The sequence below is a fragment of the Entelurus aequoreus genome, linkage group LG22 (assembly GCF_033978785.1).
Source record: "Entelurus aequoreus isolate RoL-2023_Sb linkage group LG22, RoL_Eaeq_v1.1, whole genome shotgun sequence".
NCBI lineage: Eukaryota > Metazoa > Chordata > Actinopteri > Syngnathiformes > Syngnathidae > Entelurus > Entelurus aequoreus.
Genome location: NC_084752.1, coordinates 30,261,372 through 30,280,971, shown reverse-complemented (window position 1 = coordinate 30,280,971; position 19,600 = coordinate 30,261,372). Strand labels below are relative to the sequence as shown.

Sequence of the window (19,600 nt, the reverse complement as noted above, 5' to 3'; positions counted from 1 at the left end):
GAGCACATACTTGTTGGTCACAAAAAACATTCATGAAGTTTGGTTCTTTTATGAATTTATTATGGGTCTACTGAAAATGTGAGCAAATCTGCTGGGTCAAAAGTATACATACAGCCTACGGCCTACTGAAACCCACTACTACCGACCACGCAGTCTGATAGTTTATATATCAATGATGAAATCTTAACATTGCAACACATGCCAATTTTAAATTTCCCGCTAAACTTTCAGTTGAAAACGTCTATATATGATGACGTATGCGCGTGACGTCACTAGATAAACGGAAATATTGGTACCCCATTGAATCCAATACAAAAAAGCTCCGTTTTCATCTCAAAATTCCACAGTATTCTGGACATCTGTGTTGGTGAATCTTTTGCAATTTGTTTAATGAACAATGAAGACTGCAAAGAAGAAAGTTGTAGGTGGGATCGGTGTATTAGCGGCTGGCTGTAGCAACACAACCAGGAGGACTTACTTGGATAGCAGACGCGCTAGCCGCCAACCGCACGGATGATCGGGTGAAGTCCTTCGTCGCGCCGTCGATCACTGGAACGCAGGTGAGCACGGGTGTTGATGAGCAGATGAGGGCTGACTGGCGTAGGTGGAGCGCTAATGTTTTTATCATAGCTCTGTGAGGTCCAGTTGCTAAGTTAGCTTCAATGGCGTCGTTAGCAACAGCATTGTTAAGCTTTGCCAGGCTGGGAATTATTAACCGTGTAGTTACATGTCCATGGTTTAATAGTATTGTTGATCTTCTGTCTATCCTTCCAGTCAGGGATTTATTTATTTTGTTTCTATCTGCATTTGAGCCCGATGCTATCACGTTAGCTGAGTAGCTAAAGAGCTTCGCCGATGTATTGTCGTGGAGCTAAAAGTCACTGTGAATGTCCATTTCGCGTTCTCGACTCTCATTTTCAAGAGGATATAGTATCTGAGGTGGTTTTAAATACAAATCCGTGATCCACAATAGAAAAAGGAGAAAGTGTGGAATCCAATGAACCCTTGTACCTAAGTTACGGTCAGAGCAAAAAAAGATATGTTCTGCACTGCCTCTCTAGTCCTTCACTCTCATTTTCCTCATCCACAAATCTTTCATCCTCGCTCAAATTAATGGGGTAATCGTCGCTTTCTCGGTCCGAATGTCTCTCGCTGCATTGTAAACAATGGTAGAATGTGAGGAGTCCTTCCTCTGGTGACGTCAGCGACCAAAAGTTGCGACCTTTATCGTCGTTGTTCTCTACTAAATTCTTTCAGCAAAAATATGGCAATATCGCGAAATGATCAAGTATGACACATAGAATGGATCTGCTATCCCCGTTTAAATTTAAAAAATTCATTTCAGTAGGCCTTTAATATTTGCTTACATGTCCCTTGGCAAGTTTCACTGCAATAAGGCGCTTTTGGTAGCCATCCTGACACCTCTGACCACAGAACTTTCCTCCAAAAGGTCTTATCTTTGTCCATGTGATGTCAGATGAAACAAAAATTGAGCTGTTTGGCCACAATACCCAGCAATATGTTTGGAGGAGAAAAGGTGAGGCCTTTAATCCCAGGAACACCAAATGGGACTGATGATTTACAGAGAGTAAATGGGACAATGAAAAAGGAGGATTAACTCCAAATTCTTCAGGACAACCTAAAATCTACAGCCCGGAGGTTGGGTCTTGGGCGCAGTTGGGTGTTCCAACAGGACAATGACCCCAAACACACCTCAAAAGTGGTAAAAGAATGTTAAATCAGGCTAGATTTAAGGTTTTAGAATGGCCTTCCCAATGTCCTGGACAATGCTGAAGAAACAATATTAAAGTTCGGTGATTTGGTAAAATTGCAAACAGCTAAAATGATGTACAAAGCAAATTATAACATGCTACCAAAGAATGTACAACAATTCTTCTCAACTAAAGAGGAGAAATATCAGTATGTGGAATTAAATTATGGAATGGATTAAGTAAAGAAGTTAAACAATGTACTGATATGATCCAGTTTAAGAGAAGAAGAAGAAGAAGAATTATGAGAAATACTTTCAACCTTATTGAAAATAAGATATTCTTCATCTCAGTATGTTAATAATGACTGAATTAATTAATTACATATTACAAAACTGTTGTGTATACTAATTCACAGATGTTATTTTATTATATAAAAAGCTCAGTAAATGATTCTATATATTTGTAAACGCTCTGAAGTGGGAAAGGGGTAGGATTAAATACGCTTTGCTTCTTCCTACTCCTTTTCGGACATGATGTAAAGTGAAATGATATGAAACTGTGTGATGTATTATACTGTAAGTGTGTTCATGTTCGAAATAAACTAAAGAAAGAAAGAAAGAAACAAGTCCATGTCAGAAAACCAACACATTTAGCTGAACTGCACCAATTTTGTCAAGAGGAGTGGTCAAAAATTCAACCAGAAGCTTGTGGATGGCTACCAAAAGTGCCTTATTGCAGTGAAACTTGCCAAGGGACATGTAAGCAAATATTAACATTGCTGTATGTATACTTTTGACCCAGCAGATTTGCTCACATTTTTAGTAGACCCATAATACATTCATAATAGAACCAAACTTCATGAATGTTGTTTGTGACCAACAAGTATGTGCTCCAATCACTCTATCACAAACAAATACGAGTTGTAGAAATTATTGGAAACTCAAGACAGCCATGACACATTACGTTCTTTACTTTTAGGAACTTTTGACCATGACTGTATGTATTATTAATTTGGAAACAGCCCCTTTTGGCCCAGATTCCTTATTGGACTCATGACAGGGCACATATAATGTAAATAATTCAATGTATATACTCTGGGCGATATATCGCGGGTTTGTCTCTGTGCGATATAGAAAATGACTATGTCGTGATATTCGAGTATAGGATCTCACGCAGTTGCTTTTAGCTGCGGGCATTACACTACATGCGTTTCTCACTCTTTCTTGTCTCTCCTTCTCACAGAGATTTAAAACAAGCGCACATTCTTACATACGTCACATACTGTCACGTGAGCAACGTCACACGCTCCCAGACAGGTAGCGACATGGTAACGTTAGCTCTGATGCTAACAGCTAACGGTGTGGTTTGAGTGGTATTACGAGAGAAAGAAGGTGCGAATCTGGTAACAAATGGAGGAATAATTAATTCCCAAGAAAAACAGCACGGGGTCCATCGTCTGACGGTGGTTTGGCTTCAAGTGGGAATATGTCTTTACATGTCAACATCTCCGTTTGGTGCCACACCAACTAAATGCCGAAGCAACTATTTCCACATCAACACCGTAGGACATTTACTATTTGATATGCAGCTCATTTTTATGTGACACCTATTGAAATATCTTGTGTGTCATCATGTTTTAAACTATTGTAGTGGCGTTCTGTACAAAAAGTGCACTTTAATTTAGTGTTGTTTTGATATGTCATCTTAGTGACATCATGCACAAAAGTGCACTAATAGCTTGTTTTAAAATGTCTCGGACAATCTTGCGCGTTCTGTTTGGAAATGACATGAATGTTTATGCCACTGCTTAATAACTGTTTAATAAATACACTTTTGGTAATTGACTTAGTTGTGATTTCCCTCTCTGCATGAAAGTTTAAAAGTAGCATATACAAATGCAGTATGAACAAGAATGTTTTAATGTAGACACATAGTATCATCATACTGCTGTGATTATATGCATTGAGTGTTCATTCAAGGCTAAGGCAAAATATCCAGATACCGTATATTACCAAATAAACGCCCTTGTGCAAGTAACCGCCCATGTCCTAATAGCCGCCCGGGGTCTGACCCCATTTTGTGAATTAACCGCCTCTTCCTAATAACCGCCCATGTCCAAATAACCGCCCATGGGCTGTTATTTGCATAATTTTATTAAAATCATATTGATTTCATTAAGCCCAATTTATAAGCTAAAAGGAAAAGCAAAGGTGCAGTAATTCTGGTAATTACGGTAACAGCAGACGTTACGTGGGGACTCTGGGTAATAAACATATTGCAATGGGTCACCGCATATAGCGTAACACACACTCAACGACAACAACAAACCCACGAGGAAAAGTTTCAACATGGCAAGCAACAGTAGCAGTGAGTTGAATGAACGGGATACCGGTACACCACAACTGATGGACGGGAATACTTGAAGGGGGAAGAAGAACAGAAAGTTTGACTTAAAGTTCAAGCTAGCGGTTGTGAAGTATGCGGAGCAGAACTCTGGTTTGGCAGTGGCCAGCAGTTGACCCAAAACGTGTACGAGAATGGAAACAAAAAACTACTATCTCAGTCGGCAATCGATGGAAAACGGGCTAGCTTATCTGGTGGCGGTAGGAAGAAAGTGAGCGACGACCTTGATGCTAATTTGTGTCAGTGGATACATCACATATGCGGCTTTATTTAAAACTTGAGAGTACTGTAGCCTGTATTTTATTTAAGTGACAGTATTATTGTTCTGTTTTGATGGTGGGTTTTATACTTGAATACTTGGTGCCATAATTGTATTTTTCCCGGTAGGCTGCTTTATCTAAAAAGTTTATTTATTTTTAGTATTGGTATTCTATTTGACAATTGTTGCACTACTGCCATGTTGAGGCCTTGTTGATCTCTTGTCTTTTGATAGCCTACCTCATGTTGAACTCTTGTTTTTTTGTTCGTATGTTTACAATAGCTTTTACATTTTAAAGTTTTTTGTACGAAAAAAAAAATACTGGACAGTAACCATTGTAACCAAATAATGGCCTGGTGCAGGCTGGTGCAAAAATAAATAAAAGCCTTGTGCAAATAACCGCCCATGTCCTAATAGCCGCCCGGGGTCTGACCCCATTTTGTGAAATAAACGCCCGGGCTACTATTTGGTAATATACGGTATATATCGTGTATTGCGATATGGCCTAAAAATATCGAGATATTAAAAAAAGGCCATATCGCCCAGCCCAACTCTGATGACTAACTTGTGTGATGACTGTATTATGCTGATAGTATATATTTGTACCATGAATTGATTAACGTGGACCCCGACTTAAACAAGTGGAAAAACTTATTGGGGTGTTACCATTTAGTGGTCAATTGTACAGAATACTGTACTGTGCAATCTACTAATAAAAGTTTCAATCAATATAAAAAAACGGACGGGCCGTAGTTTGTGGGATCTGAGTTGTGGCTTGTGCAGCCCTTTGAGACATTCGTGATTAAGGGCTATATAAATAAACTTTGATTGATTGATTGATTGATTGATTGATTGATTGATTGAAGATATGACTCATCAGAAATGTGCTGCAGTTTTAGGAGGAAAACTTGCAGGAAATATTGTCTCTTGTGCAAAAGGTCTAGAATGTGTTCTGTTATCACTGGGGAACTTCTGAGTGTGAGTGGAAAGGGAAAGGCAGCTCCGTCGACAACGAGGTGAGATTTGCAGGATCAGGTGGGGGAAAAGTTTGCAAAGCGAAGTTGCGTAACATCAAGTTGCAACAGGCGGCGCGCACTGAGGTGGTCGCGGCGACTGCTTACCAGATGAAGTCCGTGCAGTGGCTGCAGAAAGTCGGCTGCTTGAAGAACCGGGCGGTGAACTTGTGGTCCTTCACTTCGTAGACGTTTTTCTGCCTTAGAGCTCCTTTGCGAGCGAAGCGATTAGCCCCGTCCCTGGTGGACGACTCGTTCAAACTTGTTGTGTCGGCCATGTTGAGCGCTGCGAGCTCGGCGTCGCTGTGGTTCCGAGTGCCGTTTTTTTTCCCAGTGAGGAGCCAGCTGAGACTCACGCTGTGGACTTGGTGAGGGTGAGGGTGAGTGGGTGTGTGTGTGTGTGTGTGTGTGGGAGAGAGAGAGAGAGAGAGAGAGAGAGAGAGAGAGAGAGGGTTTCCCCCGCCTGTCGCTGCCACCGGGCTGCTGTGCTGACAGCGCCCACACACCGTCAAGTTAGCCACAAGCACTACATCCGGTGGACCCTTCAGTGTAAAAGGTGTTAAATTCCAACATCCACGACAATGCTTCACCGCATTTAGCTTTTGGTTGGAGTGTAACGTACATTTTTCCTATACAGGACAATCAAATAAATATTACATGCTAAACCCGTTTCATATTTTAAATGTGTATCATAACTACTGTGAAAATCCTGGTTTTGATTAATTGATTGAAACTTTTATTAGTAGATTGCACAGTACAGTACATATTCCGTACAATTGACCACTAAATGGTAACACCCGAATACGTTTTTCAACTTGTTTAAGTCGGGGTCCACGTTAATCAATTCATGGTCAGGTGTGTTTATTTTTATTTTTATGTGCATTAACCACCACCTACCGGATTGGAGAAAAATGACTTTAGATCCAAGTTTAAAAGTGTTTTTTCTAACCGTACACAAGACAATTTTAACAGCTTTTATTTTAAGGGCCAATGTCCTGTTTTTTTCCTCTTACGTTTGCCATGTCCTCAAAGATCCACTAGTGGGAGGGACGTGGTCCACAACACCGGGCCTAACTGAGCTTGTGCTGTGTGTGGACGCTATCGTGCGGACAATCGTAGAATTACAGCCTTTTAGTGCCTGCTGTTGTGGGCATTTTGAAAGTACAGTTAAAGTACAAGTTAAAGTACCAATGATTGTCACACACACACTAGGTGTGGCGAAATTATTCTCTGCATTTGACCCATCACCCTTGATCACCCGCTGGGAGGTGAGGGGAGCAGTGAGCAGCAGCGGTGGCCGCGCCCGGGAATCATTTTTGGTGATTTAACCCCCAATTCCAACCCTTGATGCTGAGTGCCAAGCAGGGATGTAATGGGTCCCATTTTACTTACTTACCTGTGTTGTTCTAACAAGGGGAAAGTCCAAGGATTACAAACATTTCAGTGTAATATTGTTATTATTTTTCTTTGCCAGACACAATAGAATATGATAGAATAGAATAGCATACGTCTTTATTGTGGGTCTTCAAAGTGTACAATGGTACAGTACCTTGTGTAAACCTCACTTCCTAAAGCCAACATAGCTGTGCTGGACAATGAGTTGTCAGGCCATGGCTTTTAGCTCATTGGCTAGCACTAACTTAACTTTGACTTAACTCTCAACTAGAGATTTGAAGCAAATTTTGCACTTTTATAGAGGGCTTTGGATTGTTGGCTAAACTGTACCACGAAGCCATATTAAAATGGGATGCCCAAACTGGGGCCCACGGGCCAAATTTGGGCCGTCGTGTCATTTCGTCTGGCCCGCCAAAGGGCCGTAGCCATACAGTAGATTTTAATATAACATTTTTTTTTTAAAAAGGCAGATCAGTCGCCAAAAATTTACCGTACAATCATCAGTGGTACTGAAGTGAATTAATTAACTCATATTATGTTTTGCATATGGTGAATGTTTATATTCATCTTGGCGAAAGCAAACCACCAAGTTTAATTAAATAGTGGTATTTCAGTTTGAGCACATGATAAGATAATGCTCCTTAGTTGGATAATCGCAAGTGGATTGGATCACTTCTCGTAAGAAAGAGGCCCTAAAAGAGACTTTGGAATGCAAAAGTGATAGCCCTATCCTTGAGAAGAGACTACATGTTCAGCTCAACATCAACATTTAGGTTATGACTTAAAGCAGTTATTTTCCAGACACTTACACACAAACATCATCTCCTATGGTCAGGGTGTGCTGTCCTGACTTAGCACACACCCAGAGACAGAAAGGAGGAATATAAAAACTGATGGTTTGGCTTCTCCAAGGGAGGAGAGATATATTTTCTTGACCTGACCTCCTCTAGGAACTGCAGTCCTGTATAATGACGCTCGCTTGTAATAAATCAACTTTTAGTTCAGTAAAGCGTCTCTTTTGATCCAGTCGCACTGCCGTGTCATCCTTCTGTCCGGACGAGGATGACAAGACCAGAAATACCCATCACTACCACTTTTGCACAGTAATACACCGAAAAAAAGGAAATGCAGATTGTATGGTTTAAAAAAGTAGCAGCTCAGTCGCTAGACTTTTGCAGTAAAAATAACAGTGGTACTCTTTGTCAATTTATAATAATGTACTGTAAAAAAAAACATGGCCATAGATTTTACGGTAAAAAAAAAAAAAAATGGCAGGTCAATCACCACAATTTTAATATAAAAACAACAGTGGTACATTTTTTAAATTTGCAGTAATTTGGTGTAAAACCACCGTAAATGTTATGGTAAAATTCTGGCAAATGAACTGCCAATTTATTTATTTTTATTGTAGAATCTACCTTTTTTTTTTTTTTAACAGGCTAACTAGTTAGGTTTAAATTTGAGACCCCTGCTGTACAGTAAAGTTGTGGATAATCTTGGTCGCCCACGTCCTATAATGAAAACCTAAACACTTTGAGATCTAACATCCTCCACATGTCTAATCTGTATGGGTAAAGTTTGAAAGCGATTGGAAGAAATATCTAGAAATAACTGGTTATGGCGATAATGTGCAGGAAAATTACCTTTTTTAATGTTTTGAGGTTAAAAATGTACATCAAAGATGCAGAGTTGCGTGTGAACTGAAGTAGGCACATAGTCTGTGTGATCATTTGTACTACCTTATATTTATATATGGCAATATTACGCTAGATCCAGGGGTCCCCAAACTATAGCCCGCTGGCCGGATAAAGCCCGCCAGCGTCCAAAATCCGGCCCGTTGGAAGTCCTTTGTTAAGTTTTTTAATCATTATTTTCTTAAATCTGTCCTTTCTAATCCATTTTACTGCTTGTTACTCTCGGTGTCTCCTAGCCGCTCAGGCAAATCATATTGTCCAAAAATGCATTTTCCATCGATAACGTGACATCATCGCGCTCGCGCCGCAGTGTCAGGCGAGCATGCGGCAAGTACGCACTCTTTTAGTTAATTAGTGTGTGAGGAATATATATATATATATATATATATATATATATATATATATATATATATATATATATATATATATATATATATATATATATATATATATATATATATATATACAGTGGGGCAAAAAAGTATTTAGTCAGCCACCCATTGATTGTCAATGGGTGGCTGACTAAATACTTTTTTGCCCCATTGTGTATATATATATATATATATATATATATATATATATATATATATATATATATATATATATATATATATATATATATATATATATATATATATATATATATATATATATATATATATATATATATATATATATATATATATATATATATATATATGTATGTATGTATGTGTGGGAAAAAATCACAAGACTATTTCATCTCTACAGGCCTGTTTCATGAGGGGTTTTCCTCAATCTCCTGAGGATTGAGGGCTGTGAATCTTTGCGTGTCCCACGATTCGATTCAATATTGATTCTTGGGGTCACGATTTGATTCAAAAACGATTTTTTTTCCCGATTCAAAAGGATTCTCTATTCATTCAATTTCAGCAGGATCTACCCCAGTCTGCTGACATGCAAGCAGAATAGTAGATTTTTGTAAAAAGCTTTTATAATTGTAAAGGACAATGTTTTATCAACTGGTTGCAATAATGTAAATTTGTTTTAACTATTAAATTAACCAAAAATATGACTTATTTTATCTTTGTGAAAATATTGGACACAGTGTGTTGTCAAGCTTATGAGATGCGATGCAAGTGTAAGCCACTGTGACACTATTGTTTTTTTTGTTTTTTTTTATAAATGTCTAATGATAATGTCAATGAGGGATTTTTAATCACTGCTATGTTGAAATTGTAACTAATATTGATACTGTTGTTGATAATATTCATTTTTGTTTCACTACTTTTGGTTTGTTCTGTGTCGTGTTTGTGTCTCCTCTCAATTGCTCTGTTTATTGCAGTTCTGAGTGTTGCTGGGTCGGGTTTGGTTTTGGAATTGAATTGCATTGTCATGGTATTGCTGTGTATTGTTTTGTTGGATTGATTAATTAAAAAAAATAAAATAAAAAAAATAAAAATTAAATACATTAAAAAAAATACATAGATTTTTTAAAAATGAGAATCGATTCTGAATCGCACAACGCGATTCGAATTCGAATCGATTTTTTCCCACACCCCTAATATATATATATGTACATATATTCAACCCGGCCCTCGGCCAAATTTTTTAACCCAATGCGGCCCCCGAGTCAAAAACTTTGGGGACCCTGCTAGATCCCTCACTTGTGTGGTGCTGTTGCATTTGGCCCGTGGACAATTGGCACATTTTCACTTTGGCCCTTGTAGGCAAAATGTTTGGGTACTCCTGGACTGGAGTCATTGTTTATGATAGCACTACACGTAATATTTCCGATATATTCAGTGGAAAATAACATTGCACCTTCTGTGGTACAACTGAGACAGACTGTGAGTCAATAAGAAGTCCCATTGTCAAAACAGCCGTAATTGGATGTAAGGATCCGTACCAGATCGACAAGACCTGATGTCTCATACCCAAACTTGGTGAACTACCTAATTTTTCAACCCAAATGTTAAGAGCCTTGATAGCTACGACCGCTTTGTTTGTGGATGGGTTCGTGACGTTTGTGTTTATATGTATAAACCCAGCAGACATCGTGCTGTCAAGGCTAGAGTCATGCAAGCTTAGAAATGATCGGACTCAAATTTGACACCCTGGATAATCCTGGATAACTAATCTAAGGTCATCTCAGCACACTGAGACTGTAAAGTCGGATTGGGAAAATGCTGTTCTTATGTCACTTTTGTTTAATGTGGAGGCTACAGTCCGGTTGAGAGAAGTGAGTACAGTATCCATTACCAATACAACTACTATCAAAGTACTTCGACCAAGCACATCAAGTTCATACAAAGTGGGGCTGTCATATATTTTGGGTTCATTTCTACTTACAAAATGTTCTTAAATACCTGAAAAGAAACGTTCCGAAGAAACACAAAGTTGTTCATAGCACGTCACAACTGATCACTTGACTTCAGCTATCCATTTACTCTTCCTTTCTACCGCTTCCGTCTGTTCAGAAATACGCGAGCTAGAATATCTCTCCCACCTCGATTGTGGCAATTGTGACAGTTGACAATCGCACACGGCGTCTGCATTTTGCCTATCACTGGATGAATAATCAGCAACAATGAGCGTGTTTACAAACAAAGCCTACTAATAGGGCCACCGGCAATGCATTGTGGGGAAAAAAATGCTTTATAGGCATGGACTGAATTCTGTCGATACAATCGGATATTGTGTGACGATCGGTCACTTCATTTCTGTTTGTTTCCTTGTGTTTGTATCTACTTCCCGTCAGTGCTCCTATTTTGTTCCATTTCCTGTTTGTTCCGCAAAGCGCTGTTTTTTCCTCACCTGCCGTTGATTGGCAGCCAGTCCACACCTGCTGCCAATCAACATGTATCCTATTTATGCTTTGTCTCGAGCACTCCTCAGTGCTCGAAGATCACACTCTAAGTTTGGAACCTTTGTATGCAAGACTGCTTCATTTTTCTGTTATATGAGATTAAAGGCCTACTGAAATGATTTTTTTAAATTTAAACGGGGATAGCAGATCCATTCTATGTGTCATACTTGATCATTTCGCGATATTGCCATATTTTTGCTGAAAGAATTTAGTAGAGAACAACGACGATAAAGATCGCAACTTTTGGTATCTGATAAAAAAAAAGCCTTGCCCCTACCGGAAGTAGCGTGACGTAGTCAGTTGAAAGTCTCCTCACATTTTCCTATTGTTTTCAATGCAGCAATAGCGATTCGGACCTAGAAAGCGACGATTACCCCATTAATTTGAGCGAGGATGAAAGATTCGTGGATGAGGAACGTTAGAGTGAAGGACTAGAGAGGCAGTGCAAGACATATCTTTTTTCGCTCTGACCGTAACTTAGGTACAAGAGCTCATTGGATTCCACACTCTGTCCTTTTTCTATTGTGGATCACGGATTTGTATTTTAAACCACCTCGGATACTATATCCTCTTGAAAATGAGAGTCGAGAACGCGAAATGGACATTCACAGTGACTTTTATCTCCACGACAATACATCGGCAAAGCTCTTTAGCTACTGAGCTAACGTGATAGCATCGTGCTCAAATGCAGATAGAAACAAAATAAATAAGCCCCTGACTGGAAGGATAGACAGAAGATCAACAATACTATTAAACCATGGACATGTAACTACACGGTTAATAATTCCCAGCCTGGCAAAGCTTAACAATGCTGTTGCTAATGACGCCATTGAAGCTAACTTAGCAACTGGACCTCACAGAGCTATGATAAAAACATTAGCGCTCCACCTACGCCAGCCAGCCCTCATCTGCTCATCAACACCCGTGCTCACCTGCGTTCCAGCGATCGACGGTGCGACGAAAGACTTCACCCGATCATCCATGCGTTTTGCGGCTAGCGTCGGCTAGCGCGTCTGCTATCCAAGTAAGTCCTCCTGGTTGTGTTGCTACAGCTAGCCACTAATACACCAATCCCACCTACAACTTTCTTCTTTGCAGTCTTCATTGTTCATTAAACAAATTGCAAAAGATTCACCAACACAGATGTCCAGAATACTGTGGAATTTTGAAATGAAAACAGAGTTTTTTGTATTGGATTCAATGGGTTCCGAATACTTCCGTTTAACTATTGACGTCACACGCATACGTTATCATACATAGACGTTTTTCAACCGGAAGTTTAGCGGGAAATTCAAAATTGCACTTTATAAGTTAACCCGGCCGTATTGGCATGTGGTGTAATGTTAAGATTTCATCATTGATATATAAACTATCAGACGGCGTGGTCGGTAGTAGTGGGTTTCAGTAGGCCTTTAAAACTCATCTTACCTCTTCGCTCTCCTGGTTCCTGCATCTTGGGGTCACAAAAACGGCAGCCATGCGAGTTCCTAACAATTTGCGGCTAAACAAGCACTCAAGCTGCACTCAGAGCGGCCTTAGTCGGACTGCCTCTAAGTCATTTTGCAATTTTCTATGCCAACAAAGCAAGTACGCCTGTAGAAAACGCTTGAACGTTAAAAGTTAAAGTTAAAGTTAAAAATTTAAAGTCCCAACGATAGTCACACACACACTAGGTGTGGTGAAATTATCCTCTGCATTTGACCCATCCCCATGTTCACCCCCTGGGAGGTGAGGGGAGCAGTGAGCAGCAGCGGTGGCCGCGCTCGGGAATCATTTTGGTGATTTAACCCCCAATTCCAACCCTTGATGCTGAGTGCCAAGCAGGGAGGCAGTGGGTCCCATTTGTATAGTCTTTAGTATGACTCGGTCTGGGTTTGAACTCACGACCTTCCAGTCTCAGGGCAGACAAGCAAAAAATATACTCACGGTTAATCGTTGGGATCACTCGACAAATCTTTTTTTTTTTTGATAACGTATAGGGATGGATTCCATTGCATATTTGGATTTTTCGCTCGTATCTGCTTTTAATGGTAAGCTCTAGGCCCCTGGCGTACTCAGATAGTTTGCACTCTGTTTGCTGCACAGTAGCCATTTTGGTCTGGTGGCCCACCACTTTGTTTACTTCGGTTCAAAAGTCATGTGACGGAATACAATTTATAAAAGACTAGATTCAGCCTAATGGCAAAGGCTACTTCCTGACTTGGCAACACACCGTAGTCTATACACTAGTGCCATCTAATGTCTTGGAATTGCGACTGCATGCAAAGTCTATTATATAATACTTGCAAATGAGATTCAGAAGTGTAAGAAAACCAAATACAACACCTGTCATCATTATCAGCTCACTGGTAATGTTAAAATGTTATTTGGAAACATTATGTTACGGCGCACGCGCATACTGCCATTCCCTCCGCTGCGGAAGCAGCAAGAAGCTCCGCTGAGAGTGCAGCCGGACACGCCCCCACGCGCTCCGCTCAGACCTTCACAGCCGGAGGCAATCTGCTATCAGCGCACCTGGATCTGAATTGGTAGCGATTCACACATGAAAGATACCCATGGATGACAAAAGGATTAAAAAATGCTTGTAAGAAGAAGAATACACTATATAGAAAATGTATAGCACAAAGAACTACAGAGACAGAAATTAAGTACAAAAAGTATAAAAACAAGTTAACATACATACTACGATCATGTAGAAAAGAATATTACAGTGAATTATTGGACAGGAACAAAAATAATATGAGAGCAACATGGGGCATCCTCAATAGCATTATCACTCTTGAATCAACACAGTAGTTAATACTATGATCAATGTTAATTCAAATACTAAATGTGGGATATAAATAATAATGGAAGTATAATTGTTTGTATATAGTATATAAATTGGTACAAAAGTTTAACACGTGTACAAGGATATTTCACATGCCTTTACTGTGTATATAATTGAACTGTGTTTATGTTATGTATAATGTGTATTTATAATATGTTGTACAAATGACATTTAATAATTTTCGGAAGTTTATTTTGTACTCGACATTGTTTATAGGGTTAGGCGCAATAAGTGTTCAACTTCAGCCTAAACCCTTTCGGTCCGCAACATTTTCATTTTTAATTTATGAATGTACAACCGTTTGTTTATTTTGTTGATTAAAACTTATCACTCTTGAATCAACACAGTAGTTAATACTATGATCAATGTTAATTCAAATACTAAATGTGGGATATAAATAATAATGGAAGTATAATTGTTTGTATATAGTATATAAATTGGTACAAAGGTTTAACATGTGTACAAGGATATTTCACATGCCTTTACTGTGTATATAATTGAACTGTGTTTATGTTATGTATAATGTGTATTTATAATATGTTGTACAAAGGACATATAATAATTTTCGGAAGTTTATTTTGTACTCGACATTGTTTATAGGGTTAGGCGCAATAAGTGTTCAACTTCAGCCTAAACCCTTTCGGTCTGCAACATTTTCATTTTTAATTTATGAATGTACAACCGTTTGTTTATTTTGTTGACGATTGACCGAAGAATAATAAACTTGAAACTTGAAAAATGGCACTAAGAGGCACTACCCCCAATACTTCTTAGACGGAAATAAAAAAAAATGACAACATAAAGGAAGTGGTTGAAAGCTTCAATAATTATTTTGTAAATATTGGACCAAAATTGGAAGAAAGGATTGCAGACCCAGTTTCAATTGAGGACTATAATGATACCATAGAGCGAAATCCCAACTCCATGTTCCTCAGTAATGTGACACAGGAGGAAATAGTTACAATCGTGAAAAAATGTAAATCTAAGACTTCAACTGATTGTAACAGAATTGAGATGGAAACGATAAAAAAGGTTATTGAAGAGATCTCAGGACCATTAATGTATATTAGTAACCTATCATTTCAAACAGGTACATTTCCAAACAAAATGAAAATAGCTAAAGTTGCACCAATTTATAAGACTGGAGACAAACATCAATTTACAAATTATAGACCTGTTTCTTTACTTCCACAATTTTCTAAAATCGTTGAAAAACTGTTCAATAACAGATTAGAGAGTTTCATAAATAAAAATAGAATACTCGAAGAGAACCAATATGGATATAGAGCTAATGTTTCAACTTTAATGTGTAACGACCGGGTCGCATCGTGGTGCGAGGTGTTCTCCCAAGGATGCAGACGGGCTCGGACACAGCTTGCAGGTAGGAAAAATGATTTATTTAAGACATAAACCTAGCAGGAAAAAAACAAAGACGTGCACATAGCACAAAAGGCAAAAACAAAAGGGCTAGCGTGGGAGCTAGCAAGCAAAAATAGCCTAGCGTGAAAGCTAGTAGGAATCGAAGTGTCGTTAACTGTTGCATGAGAACAAACTAGGAAGCCAGGCAGAGTGCTGCCCGGGCGAAGACTAAATAGCCCTCTGATTAGCGCTTGAGCAACAGGTGCGCGTCCCAAACGCTAACCAGAGGCAGGTGATCACAATCTACCGTCATGGCAACAGAAACCAAACAAGGTGCTGAAAACACAAGTGACTTGAACGTAAAACTATGATCCGGGCAGCGGATCATAACAGTACCCCCCCCTAAAAGGACAGATTCCAGATGTCCCTTGAAAACAAAAAAAACAACTGGAACCCCAAAAAAAAAACAAGCAATAGTTCACGAGTCAAGGGTGGGCGGGGGGAGGAGTTGGTGGTGGGTCGCCAGGCCGCGTGTCCCCGAATCCACCGGGGACGAGTCAAGTGGCGGCGGCGAATGGAACGCCGAGGCGGGCGACCACGGAAAGGCCACATTCGTGGCCGCTGAGAAGGTGGGCGTGAGTGGCGCCAGAAGTTCAGCAGCCTCTGAGTCCTGCAACAAAGTCTTGGATGTCGCTGCTGTTTGCGCCACTGGCGTCCATTACCTGACCTCTGAGAGAGCTGCTTGCGCAGCCGGACCACTCGAGGTCGCTGAGACGTCGCCGTGGAAGCGGTAGGTGTCGACGTCGCTGTCGTGGCAGCCGGAGTCGCTGTCGTGGCAGCAGGGGTCGCTGTCGTGGCAGCAGGGGTCGCTGTCGTGGCAGCAGGGGTCGCTGTCGTGGCAGCAGGGGTCGCTGTCGTGGCAGCAGGGGTCGCTGTCGTGGCAGCAGGGGTCGCTGTCGTGGCAGCAGGAGTCGCTGTCGTGGCAGCCGGAGTCGCTGTCGTGGCAGCAGGAGTCGCTGTCGTGGCAGCCGGAGTCGCTGTCGTGGCAGCCGGAGTCGCTGTCGTGGCAGCCGCAGTCGCTGTCGTGGCAGCCGCAGTCGCTGTCGTGGCAGCCGCAGTCGCTGTCGTGGCAGCCGCAGTCGCTGTCGTGGCAGCCGGAGTCGCTGTCGTGGCAGCCGGTGCTGGTGCGAGAACCAGCCGTGGTACAGGTGCTGGTGCGAGAACCAGTCGTGGTGCAGGTACTGGTGCGAGAACCAGTCGTGGTGCAGGTACTGGTGCGAGAACCAGTCGTGGTGCAGGTACTGGTGCGAGAACCAGTCGTGGTGCAGGTACTGGTGCGAGAACCAGTCGTGGTGCAGGTACTGGTGCGAGAACCAGCCGTGGTGCAGGTACTGGTGCGGGAACCAGCCGAGGTGCAGGTACTGGTGCGGGAACCAGCCGAGGTGCAGGTACTGGTGTGGGAACCAGCCGAGGTGCAGGTACTGGTGTGGGAACCAGCCGAGGTGCAGGTGGCCTAGCTGGCGGTTGCGGCTTAGCAGGCCGAAAAACTGGTGGTGGCGGCCGGGCAGGAGGTTGTGGCTTAGCCCGCCGAAGGACAGGTGGCGGTGGCCGAGCAGGAGGTTGCGGCTTAGCACGCCGTCGGACTGGTGGCGGTGGCCGAGCAGGAGGTTGCGGCTTAGCACGCCGTTGTGCCCCCCCACTCGCACAGCTCCCAGTACTAGCCCCCCCCTCAAAAAGCGGATCCCAGACGCGCTTCTTGCAGATTGGAACCATCTTCAAGGGTGGGTGGAGGGAGGCCAGGGGGAGGGCCGAATCCTCTCCTCTAAATTGTCCAAAATGTCTGTCACCCCCCACTTGAGACTGGGACTGACTAGATTTAGTCCTTAAAAAAATGTCCTGATAAAGCTTAATCTTAGAATTAAAGTCACTTGAAAATGGCTGGCAGGAAGAATTGACATAATGTCTAAAAAAGTCTTTGTCTATGACGTCATCCAAAATGGACGGGACAACGTCATCAAGCGGCGTGTCATCAGGGGGTGCCGACGGAATGACGTCATAGCTGCAGTCCCAGTGATTGACAGGCCAGTCATAACAATCTTCGGTAAGGTAGTTGATGGGATTAACAGACCTTTGAAGAGGGGAATCTTGGGCTGAATGTAGCTTGCTGTGTACCGGTGGAGGAGTCTGTGGGAGTGGCGCGTCTTGGCAGCGAAGTGAAGACCTCTTTGGTGGCTTCCGTCTTCGCTGACGCGTCCGGTGGTGCGGAGGTGTGGCGATGTCCTCGGGCCAAACGGAGTGGATTGGGACCAACTTTCCGTTAGGACCCCATATCAGGTCCTGGCGCTCCGAGGGGGAATAGCGGAGAGTCTCCGCCTCCATTGCTCGCAACACCATCCACGCACCTTCGTCCATCTCCTCCGACGTGCTCGTTGCGGGAGAACTTCTTGCTGGCTTCCTACTGTAACGACCGGGTCGCATCGTGGTGCGAGGTGTTCTCCCAAGGATGCAGACGGGCTCGGACACAGCTTGCAGGTAGGAAAAATGATTTATTTAAGACATAAACCTAGCAGGAAAAAAACAAAGACGTGCACATAGCACAAAAGGCAAAAACAAAAGGGCTAGCGTGGGAGCTAGCAAGCAAAAATAGCCTAGCGTGAAAGCTAGTAGGAATCGAAGTGTCGTTAACTGTTGCATGAGAACAAACTAGGAAGCCAGGCAGAGTGCTGCCCGGGCGAAGACTAAATAGCCCTCTGATTAGCGCTTGAGCAACAGGTGCGCGTCCCAAACGCTAACCAGAGGCAGGTGATCACAATCTGCCGTCATGGCAACAGAAACCAAACAAGGTGCTGAAAACACAAGTGACTTGAACGTAAAACTATGATCCGGGCAGCGGATCATAACATAATGGCTTTAATTGAAATTACAGAAGAAATTACCAATGCAATAGATAGTAAAAAATGTGCGGCAGCGGTTTTTATGGATCTAACTAAAGCATTTGACACAATTAATCACAATATTTTAATCAAAAAACTAGAACGATATGGCATCAGAGGGTTAGTCTTAAACTGGATAAGAAGTTATCTAACGAACAGGAAACAATACGTGAAGCTAGGCGAACACATGTCTACAACACTAAATATATCCTGTGGTGTACCTCAGGGATCAATACTAGGACCTAAATTATTCAATCTCTATATAAATGACATTTGTAAAGTTACAAAAGATTTAAAGTTAGTATTATTTGCGGATGATACAACAGCGTTTTGTTCAGGAGAGAACACACAAAAGATAATACAAATAATAACAGAAGAAATTAACAAATTAAAAAGATGGTTTGACAAAAACAGACTATTGTTGAATCTCAGTAAAACTAAAATAATGCTATTTGGTAACAGTAGAAGAGAAAGTCAAACACACATACAAATAGACGGAAAAGAAATTGAAAGAGTAAACGAAACCACATTTCTAGGTATAATGATTCATGATAAATTGAACTGGAAATCTCACGTAAAAAAATATACAACATAAAGTAGCAAGAAACACGTCAATAATGAATAAAGCAAAACATGTTCTAGACAAAAAATCACTTCATATTCTCTACTGCTCGCTAGTGTTACCATATCTGAGCTACTGTGTAGAAATATGGGGAAATATTTACAAAAGTACACTTCATTCATTAACGGTGTTACAAAAAAGATCAGTTAGAATAATACATAATGTTGGATATAGAGAACATACAAACCCTTTATTTATTGAATCAAAGATACTGAAATTCCACGACATAGTGAATTTGCAAACAGCTAAAATTATACACAAAGCAAACTATAACCTGCTACCCAAGAACATACAACAATTCTTCTCAAAAAAAGAGGAGAAATATAATCTTAGAGAGAAATGTAATTTAAAACATTTGTATGCACGTACAACACTTAAGACCTTTAGTATATCAGTATATGGAATTCAATTATGGAATGGATTAAGCAAAGCAATCAAACAATGTACTAATATGATCCACTTCAAGAAACTCTTCAAACTTAAAATGTTTAGAAAGTCCTAAGCTGAAGAACCATGATAAATATTCTGAATT

The 19,600-nt window shown here is 41.0% G+C and overlaps 1 protein-coding gene across 1 annotated transcript in view; it reads right to left on the bottom strand.

The window, feature by feature from the left end:
* Positions 1–5,822, bottom strand: part of prkcaa (protein kinase C, alpha, a) — a 423,303-nt gene extending 417,481 nt beyond the window's left edge. The window contains 1 exon segment of the mRNA XM_062032863.1: positions 5,496–5,822. Within this exon segment, the coding sequence (XP_061888847.1) occupies positions 5,496–5,665 (170 nt within the window). The 5' untranslated portion in view covers positions 5,666–5,822.
* Between the last annotated feature and the right edge of the window lie 13,778 nt (positions 5,823–19,600).